The 21,073-nt window shown below is 37.2% G+C and overlaps 1 protein-coding gene across 7 annotated transcripts in view; it reads left to right on the top strand.

The window, feature by feature from the left end:
- R3hdm1 (R3H domain containing 1) overlaps nucleotides 1-21,073 on the top strand; it is a 134,432-nt gene that overhangs the window by 77,734 nt on the left and 35,625 nt on the right. For 4 of the 7 annotated variants that reach the window (XM_021171515.1, XM_029480789.1, XM_029480798.1 and 1 more), the window contains 10 exons: nucleotides 206-314; nucleotides 410-505; nucleotides 3,192-3,229; nucleotides 3,313-3,363; nucleotides 3,461-3,687; nucleotides 6,059-6,313; nucleotides 8,184-8,335; nucleotides 11,928-12,029; nucleotides 14,666-14,962; nucleotides 16,670-16,793. In XM_021171515.1, the coding sequence (XP_021027174.1) occupies nucleotides 206-314; nucleotides 410-505; nucleotides 3,192-3,229; nucleotides 3,313-3,363; nucleotides 3,461-3,687; nucleotides 6,059-6,313; nucleotides 8,184-8,335; nucleotides 11,928-12,029; nucleotides 14,666-14,962; nucleotides 16,670-16,793 (1,451 nt within the window). The remainder of the gene's footprint in view (nucleotides 1-205; nucleotides 315-409; nucleotides 506-3,191; nucleotides 3,230-3,312; nucleotides 3,364-3,460; nucleotides 3,688-6,058; nucleotides 6,314-8,183; nucleotides 8,336-11,927; nucleotides 12,030-14,665; nucleotides 14,963-16,669; nucleotides 16,794-21,073) is intronic. The other 3 variants (XM_021171767.2, XM_029480795.1, XM_029480792.1) reach the window with 2 other exon arrangements.

The raw sequence follows: 21,073 nt of genomic DNA on the forward strand, positions 1-21,073 counted from the left end.
GATATAACAGTGAGATCACAGTATTGTGTCTTAAGTGTCTCCTCATGAGTATCCTACTGTGATATAACAGTGAGATCACAGTATTGTGTCTTAAGCAGCACTGATAAATTGAAACACTTTTATTACCTTGCATATAATATTTTCCACTTTTAGGTAAATACTGTACATTAAATTTGTTGTTCCTTTGTCTTGTTTCTTTTTTCAGACCTGATCAGAAATTTAATGAACATATAAAGGATGATAGAGGTGAAGACTTTCAGAAACGATACATCCTTAAGAGAGATAACTCTAGCTTTGACAAAGATGATAGCCAGGTAATTTTGAGAAAAATGGAACATTATTTTAGGTGCAAGCTTTAAATGTACCAATAGTTCATTTTCCTAATACTCAATCGGTTTTTCCTCCTTAGATGAGAATACGTTTGAAAGATGACAGAAGAAGCAAATCTATAGAAGAAAGAGAAGAAGAATACCAGAGAGCTAGAGACCGAATATTTTCCCAAGATGTATGTGCCAACTTACCCTTAGGACTTCATATGTTCTATATATTCTAGCCCCAAGTAATATTGCTCATATTATTTTTAACCATATTGGTTCATACACATCAAGTCAGGTTTTTGAAATAGGTGTTTTGTTCATGTGAATTTGATAGTACCTTGAAACAAAAGAGTGAAGTTTTACCAAAACTGAACTCAGGTAGACCACAGGAATCAATAGAGCTTGGTAATAAGTTGCTATTTGTGTAACTTTTTTAAAGCTTGTGACAGAGTTTTTATATCATTGTTAACTTAAATCTTACTTTGGTAGTGAACTTAGTAATTTGTGTCTTATAAAATAAAGTTAGTTGATCTTTTAGATTAATAGTCATTATCTACTTTATAAATGATGATATTTAGAGACATCTGCATGACTAATTATTTTATGCATATTTGGCTTTACCAACACCGATAATACACCTGTTCTCTGCAGTACTTAGTACTTTTCAAGGATACAATGTAAATGAATATAATGTATGATTCCTCTAACACAGAAAGGAGATGTGCCCTGTGTTGAAAGCAAAACAAAGCAGTAAATAATATCAGAATTTAGACCATTGATTAAGAATTTGCAATATGTGGGCTGGAGAGATGGCTCAGCCGTTAAAGGCTAGGCTCACAACCAAAAATATAAGAATTTGCGATATGTAACAAATAATATTGAGCATTTATTATAAGTGCTATGCTGGACACTAAAGACCATATGCATGGACAGTCTTAATCCAGTAGATGACCCTTTCTGGTCAGTGTGATCAGGCAGTAGAAAGCTATTCAAAGAAGCTAGAATAAACAGACCTAGAAAATGGCTGAGTAGGAAATTTAATTCAGTTCTACTGAACTCAGCATCCATATTAGAGAAATGTTGACTTCGGTATTTTATAAGCTAAATGGCATACTAGTTGTAGCGTGAATCACAGAGACACGTGAAGGTGTAATAGACTTACAGCAAGGAGAGAAGCACTACAGTCAAACTAGGAAGGGCATGGGAGAGTACACTTCTGAGAGCCCATAAGCTCAAGTCGAAAAAAAAAAAAAATCAGTATTTTCAGAGGTTCTCAGTGAAGGGAAAACTTGAAATACAAAGAACTGAATGGGGGCTGGAGAGATGGCTCAGTGGTTAAGAGCACCGACTGCTCTTCCGAAGGTCCAAAGTTCAAATCCCAGCAACCACATGGTGGCCCACAACCATCCGTAATGAGACCTGATGCCCTCTTCTGGTGCATCTGAAGACAGCTACAGTGTACTTAGATATAATAATAAATAAATCTTAAAAAAAAAAAAAAAAAAGAACTGAATGTTTTAGAGTAGCCAGAACATAGCTGGCAGATGCCATAAGTAAGGGAGCTTTAGACTGGAAAAATACTCAGGAACTTCCTGCCTTAGGTAGCTGAACTTCGGGTGCAGGTTTCAGTCTTACTACAGAAGACCATGTAATCCATATTTAGGCATCTTGAGTCATGTATTTGTATGTGCTCAAAAGTGGCTCTGGTACAACAGCCACCATAATACATGACATGGTTATGGTTGTGTTCCAGTAAGTCTTTATTCGTAAAAACAGGTGGTTGGTCATTTGTTCCTGACCCTTCTGTCAAGGAGTCATGAAAGATGGGAGAATTGCAATTTAAAGAGCTTGCTTTGGCTTCTGCCCCATAATGTGAATTAATAGGGCAAAATCTGGTAACTACAAAACTCTTTAGAAGACTGTTACAGTAATACAAACAGAAGTGATTATTACCTGGCTTAGATCAATAGCACAGCAGGAATTTGACTATAAGTCCTTAATGCCTGTCTGTTTATTCTCTGCTTTATCCATATGGTTGGTGTCTGTGTTACCACTGCCACAAATAGAAGTAGTCACTTGTGGTACAGTGAATCAATCAGCCTTTAATTTTTTTTCTCATTTATTATTTGTGACTGTGTGCATGTGTGTGAGAAAGAAGGTCAGAAGACAACTTTCAGGAGTTGGTTCCTAACTTCCACCATGTGTGTCATAGGGCTTGGACTCGGGGCTTCAGATTTGGTATCAGGTGTATTTAAACCTGAGCCGACTTGCCAGTCCCTTCATTAACTTGGTCACCACTAATCAAATAGTCATGAATTAACTAGAATCTGTCAACCTTAAGTATATGATTAATAAAACAGGTCATACGTCAAGAACTTTCAGAATGAATTTGAAATTTCAATAGCCTTCTTAAAACGTATGACAAAGCATCAAAAAGAATATAGGATTCAAATTCTGGTTTGCTTGAATCTTACTAGCTTATGTTCTGTAAGAACAGACAGAAGTATTAAGCAACTATTGTAGACTCATGCAAAAGGGACAACGGCTTTAGAGTGCATTCAGGCGAACTGAACTATTAAGCAGAAGTTGGGGTAATTTCCAGAGAATCAACAAGAACATAACAAATTTCCAAATCTCACAATTGAAAGGGGTAATTATATCATAATTATAGCCACCAAAAGTACTTTAATATTGAATACTTTTGAATAATAATATTAGTTGTAAGCCTAGCCTTCAGCAGCTAAGCCATCTCTCTAGCCCTTAGGAGTATACTCTTAAAGTTACTATAGATGATATTGTTGTTGTTGTTGTTACATTGGTGTACAGATGACATACAGATGTGTATTTGACAAACTTGTTACCTTTTCTTTCCAGTCCCTGTGTTCCCAAGAAAACTACATTATTGACAAAAGGTAAGAAAAATTTTAATATCTATTCTAGTTATTATCTAGTTGATGCTAATAACAATTAAAATGTTTTATTAAAATGCCAACAGAATCCAAGATGAGGACACTATTGGTACCCAGCAGAGGCGCCAGATATTTAGGTATAGAAGCATGTTTTTCAGACAGTGTTTAAAAAATTAGTTTTTTCTTCCCTCCCATCCCCAGTTAACTTTTCAATGTTTTATTTCTAAATTACAGAGTTAATAAAGATGCTTCAGGCCGATCAACAAACAGCCATCAGAGCAGCACTGAAAATGAGTTGAAATACTCAGAGCCACGACCCTGGAGCAGCACAGATTCAGACAGCTCCCTCAGAAACCTGAAACCCGCTGTAACCAAAGCCAGCAGCTTTAGCGGAATCTCAGTCCTGACAAGAGGTGATAGTTCTGGAAGCAGCAAAAGCATAGGCAGGCTTTCAAAAACAGGTATAAGTGTCTACTTAGAACTGTGCAGTCAGAATGTTACTTTGCCTGAAGCCTTAGCTCCTCGTCACATGGTTCTAATTATCCCACAATGTAAAGTTACCTTCAGCTCTGTAGACACCTACAAAGCAGAGTGCCATATTGACATTAGGATTCATTTTGACCTCTAGATAGAATTATAAACGGAAATAAATCTCTTTGTCTGTTGCTATATAAACTTAATGTGATAGCTCACTGGCTCATTTCTTGTGTGTAGGAGGTGACTGGACATTCTTCCTTGCCTATTTATGGTTGCAAAGTATGGCTTCTTACCTAGGATTGCATAATGTTAGATGTAGCCCATACTGTCAGATATTGGTTGCATTTTTCATGACTTATTCTATAAAAAATGAATACAATTCTGAAAAAATTTTAATAAACTTAAAAACCAAAGAGAAATAATACACCTACAACTATAAGCAGAAATTTCAATAATCTGCTAGTTCTTTTGGCTGCTTTACTTCAGATCCATTGGTCATAGCAACTTCTTTCATTTTCACTAAGGAGCAGAGCATACAAAATCTCATGTGTCTTTGAGGACTTTTGTATATCTCTGTTTTTTTAATCTCAAAATAAACATGGAAGTCAGAAATGGCTATTTCTCTCTAGCCTGTTTGGATTAGGTTAAACATAAAATGCATATTGTACAACTACATTTGGAAGGTATATTAAGGCAACAATATTGTTTCTTTTTTGTTTGTTTGTTTTTTTTTGTTTTTTTCGAGACAGGGTTTCTCTGTGTAGCCCTGGCTGTCCTGGCACTCACTTTGTAGACCAGGCTGGCCTTGAACTCAGAAATCCGCCTGCCTCTGCCTCCCGAGTGCTGGGACTAAAGGCGTGCGCCACCACGCCCGGCTACTTGTTTAATATTTTAATGCTTTAAATTGCTAATGCTTTTGAATTGCATTCCCACCTTAAAATATAAATCTATTGCAAGTATCTTAGTTGATATAATACCATAGGCTAAAGTCATTAAATTTTTATGAGTGTTTTTTAAGATTTGTATACTTATCTGTATATACTGCAATTTGGTCATAACAAAAGGAAAATAAATATTGTGAGGAAGTCATTTAGAGAGTGCAAGAGTCATCTGCCTTTGCCTCCCAGATACTGGAGTTAAAGACATGCACACCACCATGCCTGGCCTAAAAAAACATTTTTAAAAACTTGGGGCCACTCATATTACTCAGCCAATCATTACTCTTTCCATACATGCATACACACACACATGTACACACTACTACTAATACTAATAATAATAATGATAAGTAAAAATAAAATTTAAAGAATAACGTGTTATTTTATCATAAGAGACAGTGGAATGTTCTAATCCTTTAGTAGGTAAAAGTGATAATGTTCCCCCAGGTGGATCTCTTGAGTTCTAGGACAACTTAATTTCTAAGAAACCCTGTCTCAGAAAAAAAGATAAAAGATATGTGATAGAGTTAAATGTCATTCGAATATGACTTTTAATAAAGGCTTTCTTCAGAAGGCATTCTGCATAGTGCATCATAATTACTCACTAGAATCCTTTGATACAACCTAATTAACTACAAGTACGATCTGAATTTGTACATTTCATTTCAGTACCTTTATGCTTTCCAAGTTAGTAATAGCTCAGTCACTGTGAGATAGACTCTAAAGTCAGAGCAATCAAAATTCAGCCATGATATTAGATAAAGTATGGTATGAAATAAATTTTAAACTGATGTTAACATAATTATTTGAAATATTTTTCATACTATTCCTGTCACTAGATAAAGGGAAGAAAAGGTAGTTGACTTTACGTTATAGGAAGATTCTAGTTATGAACTGAGATGAAATTCCGTAGTGAAACTTGGCTGTTGCTTCTTTTAGTAGATAATTCATCATATTTATTGTTTCCCACACCATACTTAATCTTTCTGTGTTCTTATAGATAAGCATTTCTGAAATGTGAGGTTTTAGGCATTTGGCTGTGCTAAGTTCTTTTTCTTGGGGAATTTGTAATCTATATCTCTAAGTTAATTTAAATGGTAAAATGTATATAACATGTCCTTTTGAGAGTGTCAGTAGTATGTTTCTGTGGCTGTCTGTGGCTTGGGTGACTGTAAACTTGGTAAATTGCATGCTTTGGCTATGATTTTCCTGACAGTTTCAGTGCTGTTGTTCGCTATATTAAAATTATATTTAGGATAAGCTAAAAGAACCATTAGGCAGTAAATTATAGAAGCCTTGTTGTCATTTTGTAACTGCATGTTGTATATTGTGAATTGTATTATTAGGATTTTTAAACTTGTATCTTTATACGAAGTTTCTTTTTTTAATTCCGTGTTTTCCATTACTCTTCCCCTAGGATCTGAGTCTTCAGGTAGTGTAGGGTCCTCTACAGGCTCTCTCTCTCACACCCAGCAGCCTCTCCCAGGTTCAGCTCTTAGCCAGTCTTCTCATGGCGCACCTGTCATCTACCCGGCAGCCAGCAATCACAGTTCTCTTTCCTTTGATGGTGGCCTCAGTGGTCAAGGTGCATCTCCTAGCACTAGCTTCCTTTTGCTTCCCTTGGAAGCAACTGGCATACCACCTGGCAGTATTCTGATCAACCCACAAACAGGTGGGTATCCAGAGAGAGAGTTTATTGTAGTTAACATAGCAGAAAATATTTAAAAATTGGGGTACTTTTAAAGATGTGTTATTTAAATGTACGTATTTTGTTAGCTTTTTAATTTTGATAAATAATTGTCTTTGTCCTAAAAACTTTAATAGAAATGTTTAGGCTCCAAAATGTTAAAAATTTTATTTATCTTGTAAGACAATATTCCTCATGTGCCATCTATGATGTGTAGACTAAATAAGAGCTTGACTATATTTAAACAACAATTCATTCCATTAGAGATACTCGACTGCCTTTGAGAGAGCTTTATGCGGCATAGCATTTTTATTTTGTGGCAAGTTAAATGTACTTTATGAGTAAGAACCAAGTAGAAAAAAACTTCTTCTTCTAATGTCTGAGAATATGGTAATTACTTTCTTTGGAGGTGGTTCATGACAGGGTTTCTCTGTGTATACTCTTGGCTGTTCTGAATCATGCTTTATACCTCGAACTCAGAGAGCCACCTGCCTCTACCTCTTCTGGGATTAAAGGCATGTGCCACTATCACCAGCTTGGTAATTGCTTTCTACTTAAGAAAATCTAAAATACATTCCTTCCTTCCTTCTTTATTTCTTTTTTTTTAAAAGGTAGTTGTTATAAATTAATATTGATAATATATATTCTTAGTCCTTGTCATTAACCGATGATAATTAATATTATTACACATTTACTTTTAACCATATACAGTTTGATAGAGTATTTGTCCGAACCCTACTTTGTTCGTTATAAGCAAAATATTTTCTAAAGGGCTAAAGAGATGACTCAGTCATTTAAAATCCCTGGCTTCTCTTTCTGAGGACCCAGGTTCATTTCCCATCACCTACATGAGCTCATGCTTTAAATTCTTCATTCATGACCTTTATACTGGCACTTTTAGTAGGAGAAATTCCCACTTAAAGTAGGGAAATTGAAATACATTGCTAGACACAAGTTTTTATGTAATATTTTATTATGCATAATCTGTTGCCATTAAGTTGGTTCTATAATTACTCATTTAAAGCTGTCATTTATTTATATTTTAAACATGGTTTTCATTTGTCTGAGGGGTTTTTTGTTTGGGGGTTTTTGTTTGTTTTATTTGTTTAGTTTTGAATTTCCAAGACAGGGTTTCTCTGTATAGCCCTGGCTGTACTGGAACTCGCTCTGTAGACAGACTATGGTGGCCTTGAACTCACTGCCTCCTCTGAGTGCTGGAATTAAAGGCACCACTACTTCCTAGCTTCAGCCTGTCTTTTTTAAAGTGACATATGTTCAGTATGGCCTATAACCTAGATTACTTCCCACCTCCTTGAAATTTTGTGAATGCTTTCCTGATACCTTGGAGTCAGGCATTTTCTGTTTGAGCTGAGATGCATGTCAGCCCTAATGTCCACGGTGAGGCTGTCCAGAATGCTATTGACCCTTTTCCCATGGTCTTGTGATTGAGTACCTGGCAGAATGAGATCTGGAACTCACAACTTTCCAGAAAATACATTGAAAATTTTATTTTCATTTCTAGTGATTGAATGTTTTTGCTTGCATATACATTCATGCTCCATATGACTGCAGTATCTACAGGGACCAGAAAAGGGCATCAGATCCCCTGGACCTAGAGTTAACAGATGAGCCTGTCACCCATGTGAATTGCCACATGGGTGATAGGCTCCAAACTTGGGTCCTCAGGATGGACAGCCAGTCCTCTTAACTGCTAAGCCATCTCTCTCCAGTCCCTCAAAGAAAAAAAATATTTTGATTATCCACTGAGCTCGGATGGGTATGAAATCAGTAGTGACAGTTTTATTTTCAGTCCTGTTGTACATTGACTCTTTCCTCATTTTTTTCAACTTTTCAGGTCAGCCCTTCTTAAACCCAGATGGAAGTCCAGTTGTGTACAATCCTCCTATGACTCAACAGCCAGTTCGAACCCAAGTGCCTGGTCCTCCACAGCCACCTCTGCCACCCCCACCACCTCAGCAGCCAGCAGCCAGTCACATGTTCTCACAGGTGCACAAACCCATGATTCTGTAATGCTAAGCTCACCTGCCTTTGCATATGTAGGGCTAATGACTGAGGTAGCCAGGTAAGTATCTCTTAGAGCTTTAATACTCTGTTCCCAGTGATGTCCCACTCAGTAGTCACAGGAAGAAAATGTTAATTACAGATACTTACAACAAAAAAATACTGAGGATGTATTAGAAAAAGAGGGAGTGATAGTATCTCAGGGCCTGACTGGTAAGTATTTTATCCCTATTTTAAAATAAGAAGTAGACAAGAAGAAGAAGAAAAACAAAGATTGCTCATTGGCCTAGTGAGTAAAGTGAGTTATTAAAATTGAATAAATCCAACAGAAAAACTGGCACTGGGCTGCTCAAGCCAAGCAGAGTACTCTTTTCTACTGCAGGGCTTGAGTGGATTCTGAGAGTGCAGTGTTTATTTATTTATTTGTGCATGTGTTCATGCACACAACAGCATGCACGTATAGAACAAAAAACAACTTACAGGAGTTGATTCTTTCCTTCCACCATGTGTATCTTGGAGATAGAACTCAGTTTGTCAGGCTTATCAGCAAATATTTTTACCCACTAAACCATCTCTCAGGCTCCTGAGAGGTTTTTTGTTTGTTTGTTTGTTTCTGTTTTTTAAATAGGTCTCAGCTGACCTGGAGCTTGCAGTGTAGATCAGGCTGGCCTAGAGCTTACTGAGGTCTGCCTGCTTATGCTTTGCAAGTGCTGGCATTAAAGCTGTGGATCACCATGCTTGGCTTTAAAAGCTTTCTTAATCATACCTTGAATTTATATAAGTAATTTAGAGCTTATACATACATATCTACATTTTCTTTTTGTTCCCTAATAATTTGTTATCTATGTTTAGAGAGTGATAATATCTGTATAATCCCTACGTTCACACCAGCTTTTAAAGATTATGTAGCACTCATACACCTGTTTCGCTACAAGATCATATAAACGCTCCTCTGGCGAATCTCCTTTAGTGTAATTTCTCGTAAGAGATGTGCAGTGATAAGCTTGAAGTGAAGAAACTTGATATCATTTTCTTATAAGATGTGTCATTTAGTTTACGGTGTCTTGTGGGATGAAGGATGTACATAAGTAGTGAGTTACACTTTCCGGTATATGAAAGTAGTGAAAGCCATTGGTCGCCTTCTACAGGTAAGATTCTAGGCTAGATTTCTAGGTAGATTTCTTTTGCTTTGCTTTGATGCCTCAAGTAGGGATTAAAACATTTTAGAGAAACTTTTAAGACCATACAAAAACGTCCATGTACCTAGAAGAGATTGTATTAAGCTCTGCCAGAGAATTCTGTACGACCTTCTTAATCCTGCCTGAGGCTACATACAACACCTTCCTTGTCCCACTTTGCCTTGACTTCATTCAAATTGTTTCCGAGGAATTTCTTTACTTTGCTGTTATATAACTGCCTTTACACTGCTGTGTTTCACCAGGAGCTTTATAGGACTGACTTCCACTTTTACTTAATTTGATGGAAATAAGGTTAGTACAGCTTTTAAAAATTTCAAGGATTTGTTTATGGTTATATGTCTCAGATTATTGTGTCTTAGGAATAATTTTGCCTATCGATTCTCAGACCTGTGGTTAAGATCAAGTTTAGAAGTAACATTGTCCCATGTAGTTTTGAGACCATCCTAGATGGAGGAATGGAGAATGTAGTTTTGAAACAAGCATTCAAAAGCTGAATTTCAGATCTTGAAGTAAAAATCCAATTCTCTGATTGATTTAATTTAAACATTTAAAAACAAAAACAAAAAACATTGCAGCTAGATCCTATCAGAAACAAAAACTCACTGACGTAATGATATCCTATTACTATCTTTTGCATATTCTGAGATAAATGATTTGTACAATGTCACATAACCAACACTGTATATCTATGAATTTCAAAAACAGCCCCTTCAGGAGTGCTATATTTCCTGAATACGACATAAAATCAGTCACTATGTGGATGTTTCTACAAGAGGGAAACACTAAGACTTTTCCTTGTCAATTTGGTGTCAGGATTTTACTTTGTTCTCTCTGCCATTTTGCACTCTGGAAGACATTCATTCATACCATGGGGGCTCATCTTGTATTCTTTCACATCTGACAACTTGAGTAGGTCAGATTGACTGATAAAGGATTATATCTTATTGTTCATGTTACTTAATGCATCAAGTAGGCAGTAGTAGATTTCTAGCCACTTGTACTTGGTTACCATGCTTCAGGCTGCCCTCAGCTAGTTGATTTGGTAGCTGAGAGGTTTCTCAGGGACCACCAGAACTCCAGATCATTCAGCTTTTATTTCTTTTCTGCTTTTGTTTTAATCTTGTTGTGTGGGACTCTCAGCTGATCTGACACTTTTAGACTTTTAGACTATTCTGTTGATTTTGTTGTAAAAGAGTAATCATTGTAAATCTGAGTTGTCATTATTCCCTGCACACTCCTACTTCATTATTTGCATTTTAAAATTATTCTTTTCAGCAACATTCGCCAGTACAGGATTCATTGGTGAATATACAGTTTAACCAGAAGAATGTTTATCAGATCAAAATTATCTGAATCCTTCATCTGCTTGCTTAACTAGCACAGTAAAAAATCACTTAATCTATCTTCATCTGGTTTTTCATCTATAAAGTAGATTACAGTGAATCACCTGTTTTTAGTGCCTTTGGAAAGCAATTTTCCTCTCCTTGAAACAAGAGTGTTTGGCTGAAGATCTATAGTGTCTAATTCCTCAGTTCCTACCATGAATTCTTCTAATAAAAATATATTTATCATTTAGCCAGGAGGAAAAGATTGTATTCTTCCTAGACAATGATGTGTGTTTGTGTATGTAGATATGTTTTGGTCCTGTCGTGATTATTAAGATTTATTTTATGTGCATATGTATTTAAGTTGCCTGTTGAGAAAAATACACACACACACACACACCATGTGATTATGTAATGCCTTTGGAGGTCAAAAGAGGACATTAGATTCCCTAGTATTAGAGTTACAGATGGATGTGAGCAACCATGTAGGCTCTGGGGACGGAACCTGGATCCTCTGCAAGAGTACATGCTCTTAGCCGCTGAGACTTCTCCCCAGTCACCAAGCAGGTTATTCTTGCAGTTTTTTCACACAGTGGTGAAGTTTTCAGAACATTGTCTCCGAGAATTTAAACATGCTTCATCAAATAAGAGGATTGGTACAGCTGCTGTAGAAATTTATAAGGTTTTTATTTATAATTTAGTAGTATAGAGCAACTTAAACAGAACAGCCCTGTCATAAAAAACCCCTGTCATAAAAATAAGAGTAAGAAGTTTTGTTTTTACTGACATAACTCAGATAATAGGGTTTCAAGTGGCTAATGATGTTTCTATTAATGACATAAAAGTTATTATTCTCATTATGAAATCAACTTGAGCCTAGGTATATTCTTGCTGTTTTAAATTCACTTGATACTATTTTTCTTGTTGAATCTCTTATAGTTTTTATGACTTTATAAATGTAAAGCTGTTGCCCCAAAGTGTAAATTTCCATGCTATGCACTTCTTGTAACATTTTCTTCTGACATTAACTGTTTGCCCACCTGTTATTCCTAGCCTGTTGGTCCTCTGCAGTCCTCTTCTCAGCCTGTTCAGTGCTCTCCAGCCCCCTACCCATCCCCGCTCCTGCCAGTCTCACCCACCCAGCAGTACTCCGTGGTACTGTATCTCCTTTCATCTCACTGTTACTATGGGCATTGTGTGATGAATGCTTCAGACTGTGGTCAGTGTGATTTGTTCTTTTACAGGAAGTTACATAGGTAACAAAGGTTTTTTTCTAATTCTTATTAATAATAATTTATTCCTTTTCATAAGACAGTGATTATATCAACTTATAGTAACTATAAAAGACTTAATATTATTCCTATTTTTCAAAAGGGAAGTTTTCAGGTTGAATGTTCTGAACTAAGTAGTCTCAGATATTTTAGTTTGTTTTTTTTTAAATTGAAGTCAGTTTTGACTCTATGTAGTCCTGGAGTGGCCATGTCATAGAGTTCTAATTAAAACACCATTACTAAGAGCAAGATGGGAGGAAAGAGTTTATTTCATCTTACCTCAGGAGTCAGACTATATTTCTGTGGGAAGTCCGGGCATGAACTCAAGGCAAGAAACTGTAGGTAGGAACTGAAGCGGAGGCCATGCAGGGCTGCTGCTCACTGGCTTGATACTCATGCCTTACTCAGCCTGCTTTCTTATCAACCCAAGAATACGTACCTGCCCGGTGGTGGCATCACCCACAATGGGCTGGCCCTTATGACATCAATCACTATTTAAGAAAACGTACCACAGACTTACTGACAGGTTAGTTTTACTGAGGCATTTTCCTTTTTTTTTTTTTTTTTTTTTTTTTTAAGATTTATTTACTTATTTATTTATTTATTTGGTGTATATGAGTACACTGTCTTCAGACACACCAGAAGAGGGCATCGGATCACATTACAGATGGTTGTGAGCCACCATGTGGTTGCTGGGAAATGAACTCAGGACCTCTGAAAGAGCAGTCAGTGCTCTTAACTGCTGAGCCATTTCTCCAGCCCCATTGAGTCATTTTCTTAATTGAGAGTCCATCTTCCCACGTGATTCTAGTTTGTATTGTGTTGACATAAATCTAGTCAGAACAGGCAGCTTTCCTTTTTAAGTACTGGTTAGGTACAGTAGGTCAGAAGCAGTTCCTTTAGATGGATTGCAGCATGTAGCTACAGAGGACTTCTGACTTTATCAGAGATCACTTGACACTTAATTTCTCACTGTAAGATAATACCCTTATCCAAAGTATGCCCTGAATTATAGTTGTCGGTGTCTGTGAGATCAGGCCCACACTGCAAGTAATTAGCTTTGTGATGTTAAAACATTGCATCTTTTTCCATAGCTCCATAAATAAACTAGCTTCTACTTTTAAAAAAAAAAAAAATTGCTTTCTTTAAAGTGAACTTCCTGAAAAACTTGCTTGCTTTTACTAGGGATTCTATGTTGACCTGTCCTATGTTGGATGCTTTTGCTTTGAATTGAGGCGACAATATTTATCAGTTTAATCTCTCAATGATTTTATGAAATAGCTTTCAGCCTACAAGAAAGAGAACCACAGGGCTGGAGAGGTGGCCCTTTGGTTAAGAGTGCTAGTTGTTCTTCAGAGGACCAGGGTTCAATCCCCAGCACCCACGTGGTAGCCCACAATGTCTTTAATTCCAGTTTTAGGGAAGTCTGACACCCTCACACCCATGCACATGGAATAAAACTGTTATTAAACAAGGAAACATTATCTTTTATTAATGACCCTTGTACTTATACTACTTTTTTAATATTTAGCCGTATTATTTTGTAATTTAGAACTAGGAGTATTTTCATATAAGAAATCGTTTCCATATATTCTAAGTCTGTTGCTTCCTAAGAGCGGGCATTTCATTTTAACCCTATACTGTCTTTGAGTGACCAATAAGAGATAATGCTTAGGCTGTCAAGTAAGGAGCTATATGTCATATGGCACATAAATCATAGCCGTGGCTGGAGTCCACTGGTTACTTAGCAATGATCCAGAAACAGGACACTTTGATATAAAGTATCCTCCTGTTTAAATTGAGTGGCAGACTGAGAAATTATGGCTATATTATTTTCTGACATATTAAAAAAAAGGTAATGACTAGTTAGATTTTGATGGTTGGAAATGCAGAAGAAAAGAGCTATTTAAAAGTAATTTCTCACAGAAAATACTAAGTATGTAATTTAAAAATGTCCAGGTTTGCTTCTGAACCTAAGTCAACATTTAAACTTCATTAAATATATGTAACTGAAAAATGCACTCTCATCTTTTTCCCATGCTATGATTTCCATTAGGAATATTTTATAAATAATATTTAATATCATTATAATATATCTTCCCTCCTACATAAGAGTTCTCATTTTCTTGAACCTGCTGTCTTATATCTTATCTGTTATACATGCATGTGATGCCCATGCATATACTGCTACAGCTTGCTTACAAATATATAAAGTGTAGGACTTGGGTAATATAGCTCAGTTACAAGAGTGCTTGCCTCATATCAAATTGTCTTGGGTTCCATCCTAAGCCCTGCACAAATTAGACATTGTGATTTATGGCTGTTCTCCAGCATTCATGAAGTGGAGACAGGAGGATCAGAAATTCATGAAATTTTCAGCTATGTAATGATTTTGAGGCTATTCTCTGAGATACTCAAAGGGATGTGGGGTGTAGGGTGGGGGTGTATGTGTAGCACTTTGCATTGGTAGGTTTGGCCCATGAATGAAAGGCTGACTGATGGCCAACTTTTTTTCAACAGGATAACCTTGGCTCTCAGTTCAGCCATATGAGTCTTGCCCGCCAGCCATCAGCTGATGGTTCTGACCCTCATGCCACCATGTTCCAGTCCACTGTTGTTCTACAGTCTCCACAGCAGTCTGGTTACATCGTGACGACAGCACCTCCACATCCTCCACCACCACCTCCACCACCTCCCCCTCCTCCTTCCCTACCACCTGGGCAGTCAGTCCCCACTGCCAGTTTCTCTGCCTCTGGGCATCCTGTCAACCAGCCTGTGCTCCAGCAGCAGGGGTTTCTTCCTCAGCCCTCACCACAGGTGTGTTGTTTTTTCATGTTCTTTCTCTCACAGGAACCTCTAACTTGGGAACAATTTGTGAGGTAGTGTAAATAAAGCCCATGGTTATCTCTGGAGATTGTCAAATGCCTAGGGAGCAGCCATATAACATTTAGTTACAACTCACTGTATGTGTGCTTTGAATTTCCCTCTGACTCCGAGAGTGGGTTGTTTTTTTTTTGTTTGTTTGTTTGATTTAATATCTTAGGAAAACATAATAAGTGTATGTGTTACTTAGGGTTACTAGTACTGTGATGAAATACCATGATGAAACAAAAGCAAGTCGGGAAGCTAGTCAGTAGTCAGCCTAGACAGAATTCCAGATCAACAATGACTACAGTGTGAGACCCTATCTCGAAAAAGAAATGGGTAATATCTAAACACACTATCTAGAAGGTATTCTGATCATCTTCTTACTGTCTTTCCACTTGACCCCTCTTCAAAGATTTTCTTTAAACCTCAGGTTTAGGTGGTAAAATGTTTTCAACTGGGCATGGGCACCTCACTGATACTTACTCTCTCCGTTTTAAATAGTTGTGAATCTCTGTAATGGTCTCTGTTGCAAAAAGGTTTCTTGATGGAGGCTGCTACACTTATTTGCCTGTATAAGGATAAATAGAGTATAATTTTAAATATTGGCTTGGGAAAAAAAATGGTTATGGGTTCTCACCAGCATTTATAACCTCTCCAGCCACAGACGAGGTGTATGTACCAAGCAAGCATGGACTCCCTCCAATTAGACAGCTGTTGCTACCCCATAGATAAAAGTGCTGGTTTTATACCACTGGGGATACCTTATCCGGCTTGCATTGTTGTGATTTGTAGCATGTACAGGTAGGTAGGGTTGTTGATTGCTTTTTTTTTTTCATTGGTAGCTTGCATAGCACCTTTTGATAGTGTGAGAGCTATTCCTCAGGGAGGAGGCTTCCAGTCAGTTCAACTCCACTTCCCCAAGTCCTGCGTCCAAATTATGTGGTGTCCTCAGATCTTCGAGGTCTGGAAGCAGCCATGAGCAATGGTAGCTTTCAGTAGTATTTCAGCCAAGCAAACTTGGTTTTATTAAAAAAAAAAAAAAAAGTAATAAAATTAACAGCTAAAGCCGGGCAATGGTGGCGCACGCCTTTAATCCCAGCACTCAGGAGGCAGAGGCAGGCGGATTTCTGAGTTCGAGGCCAGCCTCGAGTTAGGCCACAGAGTGAGTTCCAGGACAGCCAGGGCTACACAGAGAAACCCTGTCTCAAAAACCGGAAAAAAAAAAAGAAANAAAAAAAAAAAAAAAGAAAAAATTAACAGCTAAAAGTGATTAGTGAGCACTGTGGTAAATGTCTTTTGTTCTGTGTGGTTTGGTTTGAGGGATTGTTTTGTTTTGTTTGAGACAGGGTCTTTCTATTTAGCCCTGGCTTACCTGGAAGTCACTATGCAGACTAAGTTGGCCTCGAACTCACAGAGATCCCCCTGCCTCTGTGTCCAGAATGCTAAAATTAAAGGCATTTGTTGCCACGCCCACGGGAGGATATCCTTTTACAGATACCTGAAACCTGGACTTTATATTTTTTTTCCATTTAAATTGGAAAATCCAGTTGGATTTAAAAGGGTTTATATTATAATTACTGCTCATTGAATGTGCTTCATGGAAAAATTACTTTTCCAAATGAAACTAATTTTTGTCCTTGTTACTTATAATTATAGATGCCAGCCTGTTACTGTGCTCCAGGCCACTATCACTCCAGCCAGCCTCAGTACCGCCCTATCCCTTCTGTCCATCACAGTTCACACCTAAACCAACCACTGCCACAGCCTGCACAGCACACAGGTGAGTTGTCTCCATGCCAAGGTTTTCAGCTCTGGACGTTACTTTGTTTCCAGTTTTACTTTATCCTTTACATTAAGATTCTATTATGCTCAATCTTTGAGGATCTCAGGGGTGTGTGTGTGTGTGTGTGTGTGTGTGTGTGTGAGAGAGAGAGAGAGAGAGAGAGAGAGAGAGAGAGAGAGAGAGAGAGAGAGCGCTAGTCACATTTAAATGAAGAGTAGAAAATCATATCTTTCTTTTGTGTGATAAAGGGATGAGGGCATAACCTGAAGGTTCTGCAAGGCCGGGAGCTGGTGAGTAGCTGCTGGGTTCTCATAGTCTCGGTAGTAGAAGCCCTTTACAGAGCTATGTAAAGCGAGATGGCCTCCAGACTATAACCAGAAACAAAGAACAGAATCTATTAAATCTTGGAGGGGTTGTGGTTTTTTGGGTTTGTTTTTTGGTTTTGGTTTTGGTTTTGGCTTTTTTTCCCAGAGAAACTTCTCTGTGTAGCCCTGGCTCTCCTGGAACTCATTCTGTAGACCAGGTTGTCCTCAAACTTAGAGACCCACCTGTCAGAGTGCTGGGATTAAAGATGTATTCCACCACCACCTGGCTTGATGAACCGTATTCTTAAACATTTTTCTGTCTCATTTTCAGTTTGATAATTATTTGGTGAACAAGAAACAAATAGAATCTACTACTGGAAGTATAAAAATTATTAGAACTCAATCTTGGTTTCTTTTTGTCTTATTTTTTAAAGAATGTTTTGAACTGAACTCCAGTCTCAATTTTTAGATACTGTATTAAGGGCTCGGTAATAATTTAGCAATTAGTGATTGCTTTACAAGGTTGAGCACCTGAGTGTGGTCCCTATTACCTACATAACAACAGACATAGTATGATACTTATCACTGTAGCGCTGGCAAGGGAGAGAGAGGTGGATTTCTGGGACTTGATTCCCAGCCAACCTGGCCTGATTGGTGTACTCAGAACTAATGAGAGACTATTTTAAGAAAACAAGGTGCACAGCTCTTGAGCAATGATACCCAAGGTGATCTCTGGTTTGTACACATATGTGCACTCATTGATGCAATCCCACAGACACACAGAAAGCTGTCTCACTGATCTTAATGAGCTCATTCCTGTTTCCATCCTGGTTGTGTCCTGTTACAAATTTTAATGAGTTTAATTAAAACCTGTGTTACATAAATTAAAGAATTGAGATTAAATTTTATAGTTGATTTCTATAGAGCAGTTTGAGTTCTTTGTCATTGGGGGAGGTACAGATTCTGTGCAGAGGCATTTCAGTCAACCTGCACAGGGGAGTCTGCTGTATCAGTGCTGTCTCCTAACTCTTTAGACCTACTTTTGGACTGGTCATTCCAGTGAAAATACTCATTTCTTGCTTCTTGTACAGTGTAGTCAACAACTCCCATTGCAGATAAGAGTCATAATTAGCACAGTTCCACATCCAAACTTTTGTGTCCTTAACCTGCTATACCTGAAAGTTTTCTGTTCTTAGTGTTTGGGCTCTTTTTTCTGTTCACTAGCCCTACATTACACGTGCAACAGGTATTTCCCCACATGCTTTGGCATCTTCTGATCGTTCTAGCTAAACTATAAAATTTTTTGTCTCAAATATGACTCCTTTTAATGTCAGATTTTCCTGAAGCCTAGTAATATGGCCCATGTCAAAGAATATAAACAGTGTATATTTTAAGTTAAGAAGATTTCAAAGTTGTTGCTAGCTTGCTCGATGTCTGGACAGGTAAAGATGCTTACTGCACACGCCTGACAGCCTGAATCTGATTCCTGACTTGTGTAAAGGGAGAGGGGAAGACCCAGCTCCACGGAATTGTCATGTAGCTTCACATGTGTTCTGTGACATCATGTAACCTCTCCACTCGTTAGATATATGCACACATCTTATAATTATAACTTGCTATAAAAGCTTTTAAAATGATATTCTAGCTGGGACTAGTGACATATGCCTATGTTAGCACTATGTAGGCTAAGGCTAGGAAGATCACAGGGTTAAGGTACACTTGGGCTGTGTAACAGCACCATATGTCAAAATTAAAACAAAAAATAATAGTAAAGAAAGCATTTTTTCTGAAATAATTTCCTGAAAATAATTGACTTTTTGTGGTGTATATCTTTTTTGTTTTGCCTTCTAAAATTATAACATCTGATGTGATTTGTTTTTATTTATGGTTTTTCCCCCTGTGGTCCTGGATATGAGACTCCAGTCTTTGTCTATGCTCAGCAGGCATTTGCTGCCTGGCAACATCCCTTCCTGTGATAACTCACTAATTTTATAAAAAGTAAATTGAGTGCTGGAGCAATGGCTTAGAGCTTAAGAGCACTTGCTCTTGTAGAGGACCCTGGTTCAATTCCTAACACCCACATGTGGCTCACTAACATCTGTAACTCCAGTTCCAGGGAATCCAAAGCACTCACCTGACTCCACAGACACCAAACCTACATGTAGGCTTCTAGAACACGTATGCACATAAAATACCTTAAAAAAAAAATTAAAAAAACTTCAATAGAAAAAAGTAAGTTGGGGCTGGAGAGATGGCTCAGTGGTTAAGAACACTGACTGCTCTGCCAACGGTCCTGAGTTCAATTCCCAGCAACCACACGGTGGCTCACAACCATGTGTAATGAGATCTGATGCACTGTTCTAGTGTCTGTCTGAAGACAGCTGCAGTGTACTCATATAAATAATGAATAATTTTTTTTAAAGTAAGTTGACCCTCATGCCATTTATTTAAGTACTTTTTATATGACTCTCTGTGTTATCAAACCCTGTTAATAGGCAGCAAAGGTCCTCTGCTGTGTATTTATGAAAGCTTTTAGTTTTATCTTCTTTCTGAGGTAAAAATGTATTTCTTACCATAATCAGTTTATAAAATAAAAACTTAGTCACATGTTGGGACTGCAGTGCTTAATTCAGTTGCATCTCTCCACACAGTTATCCCCACTTAATTTAAAAAAATATATTTTTTAATGCCAAATAGTCATATCTATGTGGTAGAAAGTATCACTAGGGCTGGTGAGATGGCTCAGTGGGTAAGAGCACCCGACTGCTCTTCCGAAGGTCCAGAGTTCTAATCCCAGCAACCACATGGTGGCTCACAACCATCCGTAACGAGATCTGGCGCCCTCTTCTGGAGTGTCTGAAGACAGCTACAGTGTACTTACATGTAATAAATAAATAAATCTTTAAAAAAAAAAAGAAAGAAAGAAAGAAAGAATCACTATCCATCATTTGTGATAGTTTAAGTGTGGATTTTCAGGTGTTAGTTAAGACAAGAGAAGAACACAGTAAGCCAACCTGCATCTGGACAGCACAAGTGTAGAAAAGGTCAACCTGTCTTCAATAGTTTGTGACATTATCTGACTCCTAGGTGTCAGGTATAATAAATCACCGTGATGAGAGCTTGAGCTTTCATTTATTTTTGTATTTGCCTAGTAATAGCTAGCTTAAGTTGTTAGTTTTGCCTCATTCTGTTTGAAGCATAAGAAGGAAATCCTCAAATATTCTGTTATGCTTGTAAGTATAATAGAAAGAGACATTACCTTTATGGAGATTTTCATAAGCAGAAGCAGTTATGTGTAGGTAATTTTACTAGCCTTTTTATAGAACCGGTGGGAATTTGAACTCTTTTAAGCAAAACTGAATCTTAAGACTATAGTTTGCTAAGTTTTTTTTATACTAAGACTTTATAACTAAATCGTAATATTAGAACAAAGAACTAGAAGATTAGGCAATTTCTGGGGTTTTTTGTTGTTGTTGTTATTTTTTCTGTTTACTGATTTCCCAATTTTCATATGTAAACATAGTTTATGTCTTAATATATCTTCTTATGTTTAGCCATTACAACTGACTAAAATGTAAACTTTATTGATCACCTGTTTTTTGGCTCTTATCCACCATGCTTACATACCCAAAAGTAGCTCACAAAGCTTGTTATTCTCTTTGATTTCATGAAAAAAATGGAACTAATTATTAAGCCAAATAATGAAAAATTGCACCAAAGTATTTTAGCATGGCATTACTAAGACTTATATGAATTTAAAGAACATTTTCCCTAAATTAACAAACTCATCTGAGTCAATTCTGAGACCACGTTTTGTATGGACAATAAAAATAAATGATTTTCTGTTATTTTCCTCCTTGTAGAAAAAACTTTGGGAAATTCTTTTCAGATAAAACACTTTAGTGTTCTAACCATATCTGTGCCACTGTATTGATCTCCTTGACAATAATTTTTCTTATACTGTGGGAGCCC

The sequence above is a fragment of the Mus caroli genome, chromosome 1, assembly GCF_900094665.2.
Source record: "Mus caroli chromosome 1, CAROLI_EIJ_v1.1, whole genome shotgun sequence".
Lineage (NCBI taxonomy): Eukaryota > Metazoa > Chordata > Mammalia > Rodentia > Muridae > Mus > Mus caroli.